We start from the raw sequence: 12,831 nt of genomic DNA, 5'->3' as shown, positions 1-12,831 counted from the left end.
TGCGTTGTCAATTTCGCTTATCCAAGGGACTCCCTGGCAGTGAAAGAATCCACCTAAAAAAATCACCTTCTAGGTAGGTATTTTCACCTTCTCAAACTGAATATAGGCCGGTGGCTACCGCCAAATCAATTCTAATATAATTTAGGTACATAAGCTGGCAAAATTAGGTATTAAATGACTGCTTAGAATAAATCGCCGGAGCTCTTCATTTCATGGCCGTCTAGTGGACCCTTTTTAAACCGATAGAACTCAGAAACTTAATAGGATTTTTATCCGTGTTGTACAGCAACAGCAAGGATTCCGCGAATGCATGGAACCCTAAACGTGACCTGCACCGAGCCCTTCGGGCGCTTCAGCCTTCCCACCGGACCTTTGATCTTTGTCTCGAGACCGTTCATGTGTCATGTCATTGGAGCTTTACGACGCACTCAGCTGCTGGGATTATATGGCGTCGCCTGCCTCTCATCCTGGCAGGAAGGGCGGGCACCGCAGGGAATCGAACCCCGCACCTCTGGTTTCCCAGACGTGCAGTGGCTATCGCAGGCGCGTTAACCACTACACTACCTAGCGCCCTCGGACCCTTGCGAGCACAGGACTCTCTGTTAGGTGCTGTGGACCCCTGACAGCTACAAGGTCCTCGACCCGCGCAAACCACTGGCCCCGGCTTTGTCACTGCTTGGAAAGTGGGCTCTCGCCCATACCGCCACGTAGGCGACTGCGCTGTACTGGTGATTCCTGACAGACATATAGGCCCATATCAACTCAGGGGGTCCCCGCTCGCCGCAAAGGACCCTCTGACTGTTACTTGGGGGCAAGTACCCCAAGCCGGACCCCCAAATAAGACTTCGACCGGCCCCTCGTGGCCTTAGACCCTCCAATCAAGCGCTTGATCGTCGGACCCGGTGGGCCCTCTAGGCTCCACGGACCTCCTCAATCACTGCCTCTGGCCGGCTCGGGCCCCTTGCCAACACAGGGTCCCATTAGTGGCTATGGGACCCTGACAGACGCTGGGGCCCCGACCAATGTAAATCGCTGCCTCCGGCTGTGTTCTTGCCTGGGAGATGGGCGCACACCGCCACGGAGTCGACTTTGTGTTCCTGGTGGTGTCTAACAGACATACAGGCCCTCATCGACTCAGGGGCCTCCAATCGGCGCACAGAGGCCTCTGCCTGATATCGGACTACCCGACCCTGAGGGCCGAGGCCCCTGAATGCGATCTACAGCACGCTTTTCAGGCGTCTTATCGTTGGTTCCGAGGGACCCTTCGGGCCCTTCGGAACCTAGCGGGGGGGGGGGGGGGGGGAGACGTGCCTCCTGTGCCCTCTGCCTGCGCATCTGCATCGCAGATTAGGTGTTGTGATACCTTACGAGTTGCGACACATTACAGGTTACGAATATTAGGGATTAAAATACGTTAAGCATCTTGAACCGTTAGTGGTTACGAAACGCTAGATGTTCTGATACATTAGGAATTGCGATAATTACGAGCTGCGAAACATCACGTGATCTAATACACATTAGAGGTTATGAACGTCTGGCTTTGTGATACGGCAGCAGTTACGAACTGCGAGCGTTATGACATTTTAGGGATATGATATACTGAAGATTATGAAAAATTAGTGGTCGCGAACATTGGACGTTGAGATAATCCGCAAAATTCTCAGACATTGCCACGGACCGTCTCCAATACTTCAGACCGCTGGCACGGGAGAACCGTCTCCGACACTTCAGACCGTTGGAACGGGAGAGCCGTCTCCGACACCTCAGACCGTTGGCACGGGAGGGCCGTCTCCGACACCTCAGACCGCTGGCACGGGAGGGCCGTCCCCGACACCTCAGACCGTTGGCACGGGAGGGAGGTCTCCGACACCTCCGACCGTTGGCACGGGAGGGCCGTCTCCGACACCTCAGACCGCTGGCACGGTAGGATCGTCTTCAACATCTCAGACCGCTGGCACGGTAGGGTCGTCTCTAACATCTCAGACCGTTGGCACGAGAAGGCAGTCCCCGACACCTCAGACCGTTGGCACGGGAGGGGCCGTCTCCAACACCTCAGACTGTTGGCACGGGAGGGGCCGTCCCCGACACCTCAAACCGTTGGCACGGGAGGGCCGTGACAGGCAGAGGTTCCCAAAGGTTACAGACTACAAACGACATTCATATATTTCTGGTAAAACGCACAACTACATCACACATCAACAGAGTCCGGAACTCACAGCCCGCTCGGTCAGCCGGCTCTATTTGTCGGGGCGAGGCCGTTCGAACGGGTCCGACCACACCTTCATGTTCCCCGGCTGAATTTCCTCCTGGCGAATCCCGGCGCGGTTGCGCTCTTGCGCTTCCTTGTACTCCTCCTTGTGGATCATCGGGTAAACGATGATGGGGTAGAGAGCCAGGCCCACGCTGCCGACGATGGTGCCGACGAACACGCCGTACCGCCAGCCGAACAAGCGCACCATTGGTCACCTGAGGTCACACAGACGAGCCGGTCAGAGCCCACGAGAGCCGCGTCGTTGGCCAGGGCACCGCTACGCTTAGTATCACAGGCGCGTGGTCCATAGAGGTCCGGAAAACAATTGCCAATAAATAATACGCGGGCACTGCGCTCCAAAAACTACTGCCTGCACAGGACTGGGCCAAACGGTCAGCTGAGATCAGGGACAACCTAAGTGCCGGTGCAGGGATTAGATCCACATGGTCAACTGCGGTCAGGACAACCTAACTGCCAGTGCAGGGATTAGATTCGCATGGTCCACTACGATCCGGACAACCTAACTGCCAGTGCAGGGATTAGATTCGCATGGTCCACTGCGATCCGGACAACCTAACTGCCAGTGCAGGGATTAGATTCGCATGGTCCACTGCGATCCGGACAACCTAACTGCCAGTGCAGCGATTAGATTAACATGGTCCACAAGATCCGGACAACCTGTCAGTGCCACAGAGCCGCAGGGTCACCAGAGGTCAGGACCACATCTGTGGCTTGCGATCGTGCAGCGCAGATACACGCGTGGGCTAGTTGCGGCCAGGGTACTTATCTGGTTAGCTAGAGTACAGCCAGACCTAAATTTGATCTACCTTTCGGCGACTCGGTTAACATCGCTTTCCGACCATTGTTTAACGAACCAGTTTCTTCTCCAACAGCAGTTTCATGTTTTAAGAGTAAGAGTATGTTGTTGTCGATTCACACCATAGCCAATATCCCAGTTCTGATTCAAATCCAGTTCCACTGAAATATTCCAGTTCTGATTGACATCACAATTTGGTAGTGTGTGTCGATTTTGATTGCTTATCCTGCGTTCAATAATCTGTTCTGCTTTTCGGCTCTTTTAATTCGCAAATGATTGGTATAGAGCTGATGTTGAATCAGTTATGTTTTAGATGTGATGTCAGGCCGGCAAAACATCCTAGCAATCAGCTGGTTTCAAGATATAGATTGAATGTCTGAGCCAAGCCATTTTGCTCAGTTTGTGTGATGACTTGTGAGTCACACATTGCACCTTAACTACTAAATAATGCCTAGTAAGTCAACCAATCGCAGGCAAAACTGAAGTTTTCACCTCATTAATCACACTAACTTTCATTGTTATCTTACTAAAGACCGATCAGTCGAGACTGATCAATCGACTTCCTGTCGGCACGAAATCGCACTTAAGTACAAAGTAAAGGAATAAATCATATCAACCCTCCAGACTTTTCCTTCCTTATGGGATTACTGGAACGTTTCACCTTGACGATCCACCTTGAAGCAAACACAGGACAGAATACACTATTCGTCACCCCTGACCCATCAGTTGGCCGGCGATGGCAAAGCTGGCCCACGATTTTGAGCACCAGCGCACAGGTGAGTGGTCGCCTCGGGTCAGGCCATGCGGTGGCGCTATATCACAGCATACCCCAATTATTTGACGCGAACAATCAATTGTGTAGTTCTCGTGGTGACGCCAAAAAGCATTCACGGCTCACAAAGCCTGCAGCACAATGGTGCACCGCTCTGGTTGGAGAAATCGAGCGAGCTGAACGCCTTCCTTTGGTCGCCCACACGGGCCGGTGACTTGCAGCGCACTCACACGGGCCCCGAGACGTGGCCTTTCAGAACTTGCTGAGACACTCAAGCAGGACATCGCGCAGCTTGCAGCGGAGCCTCTCATCGCCGCCGCAGATGATGTGGGTCGAGTTGCTGTCGATCTGGATGAGCGTGTCCTCTTCCTGCAGATGCACTATGACGCCGTTCGGCCCCTCCTCCACCTTGCCAAGCCGAAACAGCCAGGTCAGCGAGGCACGGCCGTCGACCGACGACGGGAAGTCATTGCCACGCTGGGCGTCGGCGAGAGGCGACGGCAAACGGCAAGCTTGTAAATAGTTGGCTCCATCGACATCAGAAGAGCATACTTAGGTTAAAGTAGCCGACGACAGGTGACCAGAACCTCACGGACGAACGGTCGCCGAAATGTCGAACACCAGCACGGCAAGATTGCGAAATTAGTGCACCACAGACATTTTATCCTTGGATTGGTGCGCAAAGCCACAGAAGAACTACCAGCCGATGGTCCGAATAGATAGCTGACAGCCAACGATAAGCGAGCTATGCCAAAAGGCAGAATGGAAGAAGACGGCCAGATGGGCGAGCGGAGAAGATATGAATACAAAAAGAATCGGCACACCTTGGCGTCATTGATGTCCTCCTGGGTGAGCCGCTGCAGCAACTCGGGCACGTGCACGGTGCCGTAAGTGTGGTAGCGCGGTCGCACGCCCACCAGGGCCTCCAGGCTGCGCGGCTCGTCGTCGCTGGCCGGCTCCGACTCCGGCGGCGGTAGCAGCCGGTGCCGGTTGTCCTGCACGTGCAGCAGGCCGGTGACGGTGGCCACGGCCACCCCCGGCCGCAGCTCGGTCGTGTTCAGCCGTTCGCTCAGCTCGGCCGAGATGACGACGCGCTCCTGTGAGCGGCGCACCGGCAGCGAGAGCACGTCACCGCGCCGGTACGTCAGCGTGGCGCAGTCAGCCTCGATCTGACAGTCGGCGCGGTGCGGTGCCATCGCCGACGGCGACGCGTACTGCTGCGGCAATCACCAGCGTCTGCGGCTTCAGGTCCCGGATCAGCTTGTTGGCCTGGCTGAAGTAGAGAGACGTATCGATGGGCGTGAAGTAGCAGTTCATGCTGAGCGGTTGGTACGGCGCCAGGCACTCCAAGTAGGGAAAGTCGGGCGACGTGAAGATGACCGCGTTACTGGAGCTGCCGCCCCACAGCTCCATGAAGTGGACCGAGTCGCCGAAGCGCAGGCTCGGGTGGCCGCCGAACACGACACAAGGCTGGCGGAACTCGGCGCTGAAGCCGTCCGCCTGCAGGTTCTTGTAGGGCCGTAGCCGTCCGCTGGACACGAGGTGGCCGTGCGGGAACGGGTCCTCCGGCAGGTAGACGCGCACCTGCTTGGCGTGCGACAGCCACTCGGCCAGGATGTTGGAGTAGGCGAGCGAGTGCTCGGCCACGGGCGATACAAAGAAGAGTGGCACCGAGCTGAGGCCCTGCTGGTCCAGGTACGGCGCCAGGCACTCGATCAGGTCGTACACGATGCCGGACGGACAGCAGGGCACTAGCACGCTGCCGCCGCCCTTGACGGTGTGCGTCACTTTGGCGCAGAACTCGCCGATCATGGCGTCAGGGTTGTAGGACGGCACCTGCGTCAGTCCGTTCAGGATGAGCACGTCGGCACCACGCAGCTGCGTCTGCTCCAGCTGCTTCGGGTGCGTGGTCAGCGTGGATGAGCCATTGACGTACACGATCTTTTCGTAGTCGGATGAGATAGTCCAGTTGGCCGAGCCGAGGCAGTAGCCCGAGCTGGACGGCATGACGCGCAGCGCCCCGAACACGTCCATCTTCTCACCGTAGCCGACCGTGTGTACGCGCGTCATGGCCTGGTTGATGGTGTCTGCATTGTACAGCTGCCGCCACAGCTTCGGCTTGTACACCTGGCAGAGCGGCGCCGGCAGTAGGTGCACCAGCTGCTTCCACTTTGAGGCGTGCTTGGCACGCGGCGTCTGCTCGATGTGGTAGAGCAGCTCGTCCATGCAGAGGCGGCCGATCTGCAGGGTCGGCTCGGTGGCGTACACAGTGCCGCGGAAGCCGCGCTCGGCCACGATGAATGGCAGCGCCAGCATGCTTGTGTAGTTCGAGATGAGGATGGCGTCAATCTCCGAGAAGTCGACGAGACTGGTCTGTGGCAGGCAGAACTCGGGTGGAGAGTCAATGAAGACCTTGCCAGCACACTCCTTCAGCTCGCCCTCGATCTGTGTCTCCTCCTTCGGAGTCCATGTTGGTAGGTTGTCAATACGAGGACTTGGCACCAATGGCAGTGGCAAGAAGTTTAGGATCGTGGTCTCGTCCAAACCACAGTCGAGCATGATTGTGCACTGCTTGAAGCGCAGCACATTGCATGGCTTGTTGGGATGACCGCTGAGAGCAAAGAACTTCATCCTAGGATTATGCAGTTAAGTAATATTAGTGATCTGATTGGTGTGTGACATCTGCCTACAATAGCATGCTACCAGTGTTCAGCCAGATGTTATTATCATGGCATGCTGCACAATGATGAAACCAATGCAATAACTTGCCAAAAAGGACAGTCTGGGAGGCAGTTATATGTCCAGAAGCCAATGAAACTGATCCTGAACACCACGAAAAAATGATGCTGACTCAAACTTCTTCTTGCTGTTGCTAGTCTTTTTTTGTGCTTGGCTCAGCTCAGGCTTAGCTCAGGCTTCAGCTCTTGTGTCCTGAAAAGATCAGACCATTGAAAAACTGCACATGATAAAATGTTTTATTCTTGACCCTGACCCCATGCACAACTTACAACAGAGTACACAAAAAAAACACTCCAAATGAATATGCAGGTAGATTACACCTACACACTTTTATTCTAACTGCAAAGGTATATCATCTCATCTAGGAATATCTCTTCAGGCGATATCACATCAAGGATACACCATGTTAACAAGTGATATCTTGGGTTTGAGAATAACGTGTTACGAGAACTTTGAGCTGATCAGATAAAATATTAATATAAAGTTGCAAAAGGTAGTTCCAAACATAACTGACATTATTTCATTCCAAGCACCTTATAGTACTTACATCTTACTTGTGTTATTTCAATACTGTACTGTTCAAGTGGCCCTGTAAGCTGCATTGCATCATGCAAGATTGATAACAAATAACCATCATAAATCATCACATTTGAGATAAAACCTGTGTGATATGATAAATTGCCACTAAATCATGTATTAAATCAACAGCTTAAAATGCACCCAGAAATGTCACATTGACAATTATTTACAATGAGATCATGTTCATTATAATGATCATTATTTAAGAAACAGATCACCAACTGACAAAAACAGAAGAGTCACCTAATCAATCTCTAAATTAACAGTTTAAAATACAGCTTGAGGTGATGCTGACAAACCTTACTGCTGCACAACAGCAGGGTATGAATCTTATTGCACTTTATCACGGCCAGGGCGTACTTTTCTACCTAACGTTAGAAAAAATCATTGCACACCATTCGTCGTGTTTAAGGCAGGACATATCGTAAATAATCTCAAAACAGGTAGAATCATGCTCCTACCCTCGAATTTCAATAACTTCGATGGCGGGCCCCCGAGCGCCGCGCGCACCGCACCGCCTGGACTCCTTGGCGCCGTTTCTGCGTTGCCGTTGCGTAAATACAATATTTCTGCTTACCAAGAACTCTACAAAATGTACGGGACCAAAGTAACCCATTCGTCGTGTTTAAGGCAGGACATATCGTAAATGATCACAAAACAGGTAGATTCATAATCTTACCTTCAATTTTTTATAATTACGATGGCGAACTCCCGAGCGCCGCACACACACAGCACCCGCGACACCGGCGCCATTACTGCGCGGGTCACAACATTACTGTGCATCAAGCAGCATCAAGAACCATAAAAATGTACCGGGCCAAGGTAACAAGAATCCATGAAATTTGATCCTCGACGCCAACGGGACCACGGGTTGCAGGGGGATTGGGTGGGGAATGTAAAGCAAAATGAGAACATGACAGCTAAATAAAAGCTCACTATATGGCACCTATATATGGCATGGAACATGGATGCCAATGGGATGCTGGGTTGAAGGGGATATAGGGTGGGGAGGTTAGGTTAGGTTAGGTTAGGTTAGGTTAGGTTAGGTTAGGTTAGGTTAGGTTAGGTTAGGTTAGGTTAGGTTAGGATAGGTTAGTTAGGTTAGGGTAGGTTAGCTTAGATAAGCTTAGGTTCTGGTCTATTAGCTTATATCCAAGCTCATAAGGTCTATGAGCTTATATCTAAGCTCAGGTTAGGTTAGATTAGGTTAGGTTAGGTTAGGTTAGGTTAGGTTAGGTTAGGTTACATTAGGTTAGGTTAGGTTAGGTTAGGTTAGGTTAGGTCAGGTCAGGTCAGGTCAGGTCAAGTCAGGTCAGGTCAGGCTAGCTTAGCTTAGCTTAGCTATGGGATGCTGGGTTGAAGGGGATATAGGGTGGGGAGGTTAGGTTAGGTCAGGTTAGGCTAGGCTAGGCTAGGTTAGGTTAGGTTAGGTTAGGTTAGGTTAGGTTAGTTTAGGTTAGGCTAGGCTAGGTTAGGCTAGGTTAGGTTAGGTTAGGTTAGGTTAGGTTTGGTTAGGTTAGGCTAGTTTAGGATATGTTCTGGACTATTCTGACCTGTGTGTTTCATAAATGTACCTAAACTCGATAAGAAACGATTTTGGTTGCTTTATTATTGTTACCTTGGTCCCATACATGTTTTATGGTTCTTGATAAGCAGAAATATTGTGCTTTCGCAACAACGTAGAAACGGCGCTTGGGAGTCGAGGCGGTGCGGTGCAGTGCGTGCGGTGCTCGGGAACTCGCTATCGTATTTATTAAAATTCGAGGGTAGGAGCATGATTCTATCTGTTTTGCAATTATTTACGATATGTTCCGCCTTAAACACAACGAATGGTTTACCTTGGTCCCGTACATTTTGTACAGGTCTTGGTAAGCAGAAATATTGTATTTACGCAACGGCAAGCATTAACGGCGCTGGGGAGTCCAGGCGGTGCGGTGCGCGGGGCGCTCGGGAGCCCGCCATCGAAGTTATTGAAATTCGAAGGTAGGAGCATGATTCTACCTGTTTTGACATTATTTACTATTTGTGCGCCTTAAACACGACAAATGGTGTGCAATGATTTTTTCTAACGTTAGGTAGGAAAGTACACCTACACCCTTTATCACGTTCATTTGTCTTCCAGTTATTCATCTTACTGATATTTGAAGACTGTACTTGCTTGATAAACTGCTCATTTTCCATCACTATTTTTTGGAATTTGATGTACATATTGCATTCATATATTGCCAACCCTTGCTGGTGCCCTCATTTCAATGATTCAAGCAACTGCCCTGCACTATTGAAATTGATGGCACATCAGTCAGGTTACAAGTAAGCTCCAATTTATTGTGTGACTTGCATATTTCTGGTATTGCTTTCATCAGCATACCACTACAGACGTTTTATTACCTTTTTACTGAGCCATACAAGCTACATAATTTGATTGTGTGCGCCTAGTCATCAATCCAACACCATCTGGTTTACTCATCAGTAGACTGCAGTAGCAGAGCAAAAAAGGGCGGGAAGGGAAGCGCGTGTGTGTCGTGAACGTATGACCCATAGTCATCACGATGACCCAATACGTAGACTAAAGACCTAATACATAGCCGAATCGTGAGCATTCTTCACCGCAGAAAAATCGGAGCACCCACCCCCAAACCTTACCTTTTCTGCGCCTACACCCCCTTACAGGCCCTCGCTGCCAACCAGGTCCGCTGCCAAGGCCACATGGGAAAGACGAAACCGTCCGGGGATTATGGCGTTATCTTCATTTGATGTTAGAGTGACGTCACTGGAGCCAAGACTTTAATGGGCAGATGGCTGCTGGGCGCCGAGTGCAATAGAAGTGAATGCCTGTGACGTCATGTAGAAAAAAGTGGTGCTCATTTTCGTCTGTCGGTCCTGCTGGGGTGATGGAAGGCGACGCGGCAAGCGTCCTTACATTTGATTTTCGTGAGCTGTGGCGGTATGGGGGGTGATGCTGTGTGTTGCAATTATGGCTAAAAGGGAACGAAATTCGATCGAGCCTATCAATCCTACGGATTGTGCACGCTATGGAGAAAAGTTAACCCACGATGGCACGCGGCTGCCTGATCCATGCTACCAGATTCCGGCGGAGAAGTGATCGAGGGACGTCAGTGCGGTGCCCAGCGTTACTTTTCCAGATATATTTGTGTACTGTGTCCTTCAGACGGGATTCTACATAAGTCAAGACTTGAAGGCTTACTGCGCCCTGGAAGCCCACAACTATTTTGAGAATGGATTTGTTCAAGGCGTTGAAACAGTTGAGGCAAACCAAATATTGTGTTTATGAAGGCAAAAGTCCTGCTGAGTCAGTGTGTTGGGCAAAAGGCTGAGCCCTATGTAGCATGGATACTAAGCAAGAAGAATGGTGAAGTTCTTAGTGCACACTGTACCTGTATGGCTGGGTAAGTAGCATGTGTATAGCATAGATCATATGATAGCATGTTTAAGCCATAATGAAGCATGTTTCACATGCATTTATCAAGGTTTCATAATGTTATGATGATAAACAGTTTTTTCTCACATTGCCCAAGCCAAGGTGTAAGCTGAATGCCACTGACATTATGCTTGGCTCATCTTGCTCTCAAAATGCCAAGTTACTCATGCTGAGCCAAAATGTTTCCTGGTTGTTTTGTTTTGAAAACTGTTCCTTTCACAATGTGCAATATTATAGATAAAATGCTGGACCAGTGGTATACATGGCATAGTTGTCTAATGCTGTTTAACATCATGGCAATGTTTAACAGTATTCCATTATTTTTCAGGCTGGATGAGACCTGCAGCCATGTTGCAGCTGTCCTCTTCAAAGCCTAAGCTGCTGTGATGCTAGAGCTTAACAAGGCATCATGCACTAGTGAGGCCTGCAGGTCGAACAGCTCTTTTCGGAAGAATGTAACTGTGTCTAAGATATCAGACATGGAGCTGACCCGCTTAGGTGGTAAGAGAAAGAGGCCAGCTGCTGTTCAGCTCAGCCCATCAGCAGTCGCCCAGATACATGAGGAGATCAGGGCATTTGGAGCACAGCATGGGTGTGTCTATATGACATCACTGGATGAGGCTGGTGCTTCTTAAGATACTCCAGGCTTGCCATTCATTGTGGCTAAGATGTGTGATATTAGCCACCTGAATAGATCAGGGGCATCTGATCAGGGACAAATGGAGCATCAACATGTTCATACAGATAACGAAAAATGTGTTCGCAGGAAGCACTTATAATCATCAAGCTACTGATGTGGAATTTTGTGGTGAACATAATGCTGTTCTTTGAAAGCCTATGTGGTGAACTGTCGAAATGCAATGGCCTGAAAAGTGAAGACGTGCACACGGGACTTATTCGCCATCGCCATAGGACGGCAAGAACGTCGGACTGTGTTCGTTCCGATAACGAAAAAACTGCTAGTGACAGGTATATATGACCTTTGAGCCGATTGCGAAAAATATAAAAGTGTGATGATGTAGGTGGCAACCTTAAGCGGCAAGTCATTACAATGCACTTCGATTTTACATGCTCTACGCGTCGTGGTCGTGCCGCCGCTGGTGGTGCTGGTGGGTGGTGAGCGCAGCGAGTTTGTTGTCTACTGCACTTGATTTTTTCGCGCTAGATGCGCAAGACATCATGCTTCAGACGGGCGGTGACGGTCAGAGAGAAGCGAACGCGACCCGACCACCAGTGTCGTGACGCTGCACTTCGTGAAGGGGACCTCGGACCGAATATAGCTACCTTTTCACTCCCGTTCTCCGATGGACGTTGGTGAAAGGAAGAACGCTGCTCCCAAGACCGAAGCGTTACAGCCTGTGACGAGTGTGAATACAGAAGTGACTTTGGACTTGCTGAGCGTACCAGTGAGCCAGAGGCAAGATACCAGAACAGTAGAACTTCCATATCTACATTCTGCCGTGCTCGATCTGTTCCTGTCTACAGGGCCGGCCATGCTCGTTCCGTACCTGCCTATATTCCAGCGTGCTCGGTCTGCCTGTCTGCGAGGCCGGCCGTGCTCGATCCGCACCTGTGCGTGGGGCTGACAGTGCTTGGTTCCTTCTGTGTGCTTGTGAGTGTCGAGCCACGCATGCTGAGTTCTTGAAAGGTTTATGTGCATTCATTTGTGTAACGTCAATGTGGCACGCGAGTAGAATTATAGATAGCCAAACCAGGGTGCGGGGCATGATATGTATCTGTGATAACTTTCTTTTTAGTCGGAACAACACTGGCTGTACAAATGATGAATCTCTGTGTGTTTTATACCAGCGACAGTGCTGCAATAATCACATTTACTCCAGTCCTGAGCGTAGTTCGTTTGGGCAGCACACTCAAACAAAGTGAAAAATAGACAAAACAAATGGGCAGCACGTCCAAGCGGACAATGAGCGACACGACGTATGTGAAGGTAGCAGCAGTCCGATATTCATGTTCGTCATGGGCACTCTACGATGCCCTCAGCTGCTGAGGTTATATGGCGTTGCCTACATCTCACCCTGGCAGGAAGGACGAGCACCGCTGGTGATCGAACCTCGTACCCCTGGTTTCCCAAGCCTGCGTTGGTTGACGCAGAAGCGTTCAACCACTACACTATCGACACTTCGATATTCATGTTCAGCTGAAATCGGCGACCCTTTACATTTTCACGAAACGTGTACAAAAAACCGAGATTTATTGAAAACATAGGCAAGAGT

The 12,831-nt window shown here is 50.6% G+C and overlaps 1 protein-coding gene and 1 long non-coding RNA gene across 2 annotated transcripts; one reads left to right on the top strand and one right to left on the bottom strand.

Annotated features, from left to right (window-relative positions):
• Positions 1-2,335: 2,335 nt before the first annotated feature.
• Positions 2,336-6,603, bottom strand: IntS9 (integrator complex subunit 9). Its single transcript, XM_037214888.1, is given in 4 exon segments — positions 2,336-2,466; positions 4,071-4,248; positions 4,665-5,063; positions 5,065-6,603. Coding segments are annotated over 3 exon segments (1,962 nt in total). The 5' UTR covers positions 6,472-6,603; the 3' UTR covers positions 2,336-2,466; positions 4,071-4,092.
• A 3,460-nt stretch (positions 6,604-10,063) lies between these two features.
• LOC119091800 (uncharacterized) lies at positions 10,064-12,381 on the top strand. Its single transcript, XR_005093438.1, has 2 exons — positions 10,064-10,565; positions 10,926-12,381. It is a non-coding gene; the product is annotated as an uncharacterized LOC119091800 (long non-coding RNA).
• Positions 12,382-12,831: the final 450 nt, after the last annotated feature.

This window comes from Pollicipes pollicipes, unplaced genomic scaffold (genome assembly GCF_011947565.3).
Source record: "Pollicipes pollicipes isolate AB1234 unplaced genomic scaffold, Ppol_2.1 Scaffold_3447;HRSCAF=4054_pilon_pilon_pilon, whole genome shotgun sequence".
Taxonomy (NCBI): Eukaryota; Metazoa; Arthropoda; class Thecostraca; order Pollicipedomorpha; family Pollicipedidae; genus Pollicipes; species Pollicipes pollicipes.
This window is presented reverse-complemented; position numbering and strand designations above follow the sequence as displayed.